General features: G+C 31.1%; 1 protein-coding gene across 2 annotated transcripts in view; it reads left to right on the forward strand.

Moving 5' to 3' along the window:
• LOC138308301 (cAMP-dependent protein kinase catalytic subunit 3-like) overlaps positions 1-6,368 on the forward strand; it is a 51,142-nt gene extending 44,774 nt beyond the window's left edge. For both annotated transcript variants that reach the window (XM_069249293.1, XM_069249292.1), the window contains 2 exons: positions 1,037-1,114; positions 1,453-6,368. In XM_069249293.1, the coding sequence (XP_069105394.1) occupies positions 1,037-1,114; positions 1,453-1,578 (204 nt within the window). In that variant the 3' untranslated portion in view covers positions 1,579-6,368. The remainder of the gene's footprint in view (positions 1-1,036; positions 1,115-1,452) is intronic.
• Positions 6,369-7,050: the final 682 nt, after the last annotated feature.

Below are 7,050 nucleotides of genomic sequence, written 5' to 3' on the forward strand. Positions count from 1 at the left end.
TCGTTTGACTTCTGATTTATCATTCTTGCGCTAAATACAAATTGTCAAATTGTCAACCATCATAAATTAGAAAATAATTTTTAAATGTGGTAAACTAATATTCCTTGTCACGTCAGCAAGGTTGTTGTTCATTATAACTTCGCTTTCGGTCAGCTTTCGTTTTGTGTTCCAAAAATAGAATATGACGGTCTATTTTTATCATTTTAAGGTAGGTATTCCCCACGTTTTCCTGTCGTTTTAGATAACCAATTATTGTAATAAAGTATTCAATAAACATCTGAAAACCATATCAAAGCATACAGAACAAATTATTAAAGGTTCATGTCCCTTTAAGATCAGCCGTATCTTGTCACAATTTAGTAAGAAAAATGTAATCAGTCTCTTGTCACAATTTAGTAAGAAAAACCAGTCTCTTGTCACAATTTAGTAAGAAAAACCAGTCTCTTGTCACAATTTAGTAAGAAAAACCAGTCTCTTGTCACAATTTAGTAAGAAAAACCAGTCTCTTGTCACAATTTAGTAAGAAAAACCAGTCTCTTGTCACAATTTAGTAAGAAAAACCAGTCTCTTGTCACAATTTAGGAAGAAAAATGTACCTAATCAGTCTCTTGTCACAATTCAGTAAGAAAAATGTAAACAGTCTCTTATCACAATTTAGGAAGAAAAATGTACCTAATCAGTATCTTGTCATAATTTAGTAAGAAAAATGTAACCATTCTCTTAATTGTCACAATTTAGGAAGAAAAATGCAATCCGTCTCTTGTCACAAGAAAAATATAATCAGCCTCTTGTCACAATTCAGGAAGGAAAATGTAATCAGTCACTAGTCACAATTTAGGAGAAAAATGTAATCAGTCTCTTGTCACAATTTAGGAAGAAAACTTTCTTGGACTAGAAAAATCTCATTGACCAATGCACATATCAATGGTGTAGCTAGTATAGTCTATTTCAGAAATGTACTTATTTTCATTGGTGTAAGGGAGGTAACTCCTACTTGATATCTGATATTACATGTATATTTTACTCCTCTTTACAGAACGGTGCAGATGACGTAAAGAAACACAAATGGTTCAAAGGAATCACATGGGAGGATGTGGTCGCCAGAAAATTAACGGTCAGTTGTGAAATCATTGTTCGTATGTTGGCAAGAAAAAAAAATGTTATCCATGATCTTTTTTATGGAATGGATTTGAGAAATTCCACAACCAAATGTGTAGAATTAGTATAAGAAAGAAATTGTTGCTTGTCTTTTTGGTTATGCATACTCATTTGCTAATAAAAACTAAACTCCTTCATCTTTTTAAAATTCTTCAGTTAAATTGATGATCAATTAACTAATAGATCAAGATGATTCTAAACAACTTTTTTTTTACAGGTTATGCCTAAAGCAAACAATGTTGATAATTTAACTTCCATCATTTTTATAGCTATTTCCCGTTTTCTTGGTTGTAGCCTCCTATTGTTCCCAAACTGTCACACGCTGGCGACACTAAGAACTTTGATGAATACTCGGAGGACGACTGGCGGAAGGCTGCGGCTGTCACGGACAGAGAACTAAAGCATTTCCAAGATTTCTGATCACCAGGGCAACCAAAACAGTTGGAAAATCATCCATTTTTACTCAAAGGATCAATACACATTTCATGGAATATGAAACTTTTACCTACGTTTTTTCAAGGAATATCTGCTTTTCAAAGGTCTTAATATTCTGAGTTATATATTTATCCTTGATATAAGTGTTGTTAAGTATCAGACAAAATGCTTTTCCTTAAATCCAAGTACTGTGTAAGAGGTGTTACTAGCTGATTATAGTCACTAGACCTCTGTAATAGGTACGCTGTCAATGTGTACACACACATTTTTTATAAATTCTTTCCCTACAGGTAAACAATAATGATACACCATCAGAGTTACTCTGAGTTATCTGTTTGGGAAGGGTTGGAGACTTTTTTTTATTAAATAATAAGTTTTGAGGTACAATTTGTATATAATATAGGAAATACTTAGTTCACCTCAACCCTTTGTCAAATTTTAAATCTATTATAGAATTGCTGTGTCTTGACCATTTCAGTAAATGAAATATGATATACATACAGTGCTAAAAACTTAGTGCTTTCAGATTACCTTGTACGAAATGTAGTTATGTTGGAAATAATTGTATAAGTTATACTATGAACACAGTACACTCAATTGGAATATTTCTTTTTGCCATATCACCCTGAACTTCACCAAGAGGTTTTCTTTCCCTCCTATGGTAGGTGAGACAACTGAAGGTGTATATGTAAAAGAGTTTGAGACTTCCAATGTTGTTATGGGAGATAACTCTTACCTTCCTGGGTTGATTGTTAACCTTAGTTCTTGTGTTAAATCAATTAATTAACATAACCCTCTTCATTATTTAAATAATATAAAAGCATGTTCCAGCTGATTGACTCCTGTAGAAAGGGATGTTTTTATCAATGTGTTGAATTCCTCTAACCACGGGGCTTTCAAATCTTCTGATATTATGACACTTATCACAAATCTGTAACTGTTGGTGCAGCATTGTTCATCCGTGTAAATACAAATCATCATTGTAAATAAGGATTTTACAAAGAATATTTTTATGAATGAAGATTTAATTTATTTAATTTGTGTAGATGTTCATGTGCTCGGTAATCCTGCCCACAGATTTCGTGTGTTGAGTCTGTATTACGAGCAGTTACATTTTATATGGTTTTACAACTGTATATAAGTCCCAGGTATTTTACATAATATTTATTTGTGTTGTGAAGAAGAATTTCAGAAATCATTGTTAAAGTTTCATTATTTATTAAGGACTGAATATATATAGTGTTTTTATGACAATCATTATTAGTAACCAGTAATATATAGTTCTCCAATTCCTACAGGAATAATTAGTTTCCATGGTTATATGTATCTGTACAATTAATCAATAACCATGTGAACATTTCCCTGGATGCCATAGATTAAGTAAAACTTTGGAGCATTCCAATATGTTCTTAATAGGAACATTTTGGTTTTGTTATAAATACAGATACTAACCATTGCTGTAGTTCCATGGATATATACTGATAGTCATTAAGGCTTCTTTAGGAACAACTATGATATCTTTTATTATGAAACCTGTGTGTAATTTATCTGGTCAAGTACTTTATTTACCAGGTAGATTATTTATCTAAAATCAAATATCTAGATTTTTTTTACAGAACTATCTGAAATCAAACAAAATCAGTGTATGAATACCTTTTGGAATTCTGGCTGATCTAGTGAATAAATGGATAGAACATTATACATTTTGACAATCCAAAAGTCTACAAAATATATCATCATAATGATCATAATTAGTTTTTTCATTTATTGCCAGCTTTTGGTAATCTTCTTCTTTATTATAGGTAATTCTTGTACTATATATCTTTATTAGACTGTACTTTAATATGACAAAAAAGACATGTTTTGGAATAATTTAGATTTTACAGAAAGATACATTTTTAAAAAAGACAATATTTTACACTAACTACTGATTTTGCCTTACTAGCTGTTCAGCTAATTAACATGACATAAAATATAGGCCACACGCCCTTGTCACCAGTTTTAACTAATTATATTACACTTGTGTATAATACTAATAATTGAAATTGCTTGCTTTATTTTAGTTCGTGTCAATTAGTTTTATCAATTCTGGTGGGCCTGAGTTCAACTTTGTTAGGTATTCTGTATGCAAATTAGAGTTATCTGCCCTTGCAAATTCTGTATTTGCATATTACAGAGTTATCTGCCCTTGCTGGAAGAGTATCCATTGTGATAGTGTGTGTTTGTCAGTGTAATGTCATATTTTTCAGAGAATTCAACGTTAATTTTGCTCACAAAATGATGATGTCATAATAGATACCTATTTGCAAGGGAGGCAACTCTGTAATAGGCAAATATGGAATAGGTAGTAATGGTTATGTGATGTGTTTTTTAGCATGAAGTCATATTTAGCAGATAAATTGATTTTCATCCACAAACTAATGACACCATATTGAAACCTACTGGCAAGGACAGGTAACTCTAAGACATGATGCCTTCTAAGGGAAAGGTTTACTCTGACAAAGGACATATATGTGATATCTTCATGTCCTTGTTCTAACATTACAGATTTAAGATTGACAATCACTTTTGAATTCTAAATTTATCTTTTTGAAATGAGAAAATATTTTGTGAATTATGTCAAAATACTTTTGAGATTTCATATTTTGACATAGGGCCTACAGAAATAATCTTAGTTTTTATATGTATGTTCTAGTACATCATCTGACTTTTGATACAACATAACAAAGGACCAATATCTTAATTAACTGTACTCTGTAATTCATTGCCACTTGAATGCAAATCACTGTTTTAATTATTTTTGAACTGTTACTTTTCTTTATAAGCTACGTTGTATTTCCTATAATGTTGTGACTTTTTCTACAAGACTGTGCTGTCCCTCCCGTTATGACTATTTCTACAAGACTGTGCTGTCCCTCCCGTTATGACTTTTTCTACAAGGCTGTGCTGTCCCTCCCGTTATGACTTTTTCTACCAGGCTGTGCTGTCCCTTCCTTGTTCCATGTTATGTTATTAAATGCTTTAATTAACAGCCAAATTGACTTATCTATATAGAAGTCTTGTTACAACTCTTTATTAGAACAAGACAGACTCAGATACTCCCAAAACGCTGATTTCCTAAAACAGTCCAATCAGCGGGGTTAAAAAAACCTGTGTTTCATAAGATTTTCCTGACAAAATGCTGGTTTAAATGTTCATCTTTAAATATTTTCCATAAAGTCTGAACATCATTTTTCAAAAGACTAAAAAACCAAAATATCTTTTTTAACTTGTGTAAAAATTATATACTGCCAACACTTTTGTGGAATATTTTTTCTATAAACACTTTATATGATTTGTGTACTCGGTATTTTGTGTATGGTTTTCACCTATTTATACCAAATTTGTACATGGTTTTTAATGCTGAGTGTTTGTTCAACTAATTATATGTTGTAAATATTGTTTTTAAAATCTGCATCATTATTAAATGTCAGTTCCAACTTGAAATTTGGTTATTTTATCTTGATGTTTTAATGAAGACGAGAAACATATATGGCATGAATTGTCTGAGAGAATGAATTATTTGAAAGTACGATAGGAATGTTTGCTTACCAGAATATTAAGAAAGACATAGGGATTTGATTTTCATAATTAACTATTTTTCAGATCTAAAATATTCATTTTATATGATCTCAACATCTTTGTTGTCATTGATTCATTGTTTTTATGGAATTTTTATCTGTGTGTGAGTATTGTAGAAAAAAAATATTAGTTCTACCTAGGGTTCAACAATCTATAAAGGCCAATAATCGCATAAAGTTATCTCCCTTTTAAGCCATATCAAGGGATATCACGCGTATTGTTTTAACATTTAGAGATATCATATGAAGTTAATGTACTATAATGATCTATTTCAGTGTCTGTAATATTTGATTGTTTTTATTATTATATCAGAAACCATTACATACAATTTAAGTGCTCGAAACATTACAGATTTATATTCAATATTGTTGTTCGTATATTTACTGAAAGTCAAATTTTTATATTTGGTGACAATTTCAATTCATTCTAAATAATATACATTTTCTGCTACAGTTATTTGTTGGGACGTTTAATTCCTGATGTTTTCAATGCTGATTCTAATATGAAGATAGAGATAATGATGTTTCTTGAACTGTAGCCCCAAAGATGAACAGCCTATAGTACAACCTAACAAATGACCTGGGCGTATTGTTACATATTTGTTGTGTGTAAAGTTTTTTTTACACATACATACCTTGCATAGACACAAATTGCAATGAAATACATTTGTATCTGTTCATTACTTTTCATTATTTTCAATGCCATTATTATTATCTTTGAATTAGTTATAAGTCTTATGTTAATTATAATGACCTGAGAAGTTTGTTACACAAGTTCGCCGTATTTCTATAGTTTAATTATAATGACCTGAGAAGTTTGTTACACAAGTTCGCCGTGTTTCTATAGTTTAATTATAATGACCTGAGAAGTTTGTTACACAAGTTCGCCATGTTTCTATAGTTTAATTATAATGACCTGAGAAGTTTGTTACACAAGTTCGCCGTGTTTCTATAGTTAACTGTGTGCTGTAGTACTCTGGGGCTGTAGAGATTATGAATGTGATGTTAGCTTCTGCTTGTTGGTTCAATGTCCTTTTAACAAGGCCATGAAAATTGTGTGATATTTCTTGGGAAAGAATGAAAAAGTATTTTGTCATTTTTCAAAAATGTAGTCATTGATTTATTGTTGTTTGCAATAAATTCACATGGATTTTCTATCTTTGTTAATGGTTATTTTAATAACGCCTGTACTTTTATTGTGCTCTCCCAGCCTCACAATATATACCTAAACGCAGATCAAACAATTACATATTACATAAATGCAGATCAAACAATTACATAATTACATAAACACAGATCAAACAACTACATAATTACATCAGTTAACTGATCAAACAATTACATAATTACATCAACAGATCAAACAATTACATAATTACATCAACAGATCAAACAATTACATAAACGCAGATCAAACAATTACATCATTACATAAACACAGATCAAATAATTACATAATTACATAGCGAAGATCAAACCAGTGGTGTATGAAGATGAAACGTTTTGGGGGCAAATGTCCCCAATATTTCATGAACCCCCTCCCCCCTGCGGAGGAGATACATGTACTTTATATATAATTAAATATAATCCTTGTACACATAATAGACAGTGGCGTCGCTAACAGAGTAAATAAATTAATATGCAAAATGGAAAAATGTTACTATTTAGAATAACTGAGATGTGTTGTACCATGCATTTTGATAAATTTCCGAGCGCCGAAGGCGTGAGACTTTATTGTTTGGGGGGGGGGGGGGTCTCCCCCGGGATTTTTTTTTTTTTTTTTTTTTTTTTATCGATTTAGAATTGGGGAGATGAGTTTTACGATGTATTTTGATGA

This window comes from Argopecten irradians, chromosome 14 (genome assembly GCF_041381155.1).
Source record: "Argopecten irradians isolate NY chromosome 14, Ai_NY, whole genome shotgun sequence".
Lineage (NCBI taxonomy): Eukaryota > Metazoa > Mollusca > Bivalvia > Pectinida > Pectinidae > Argopecten > Argopecten irradians.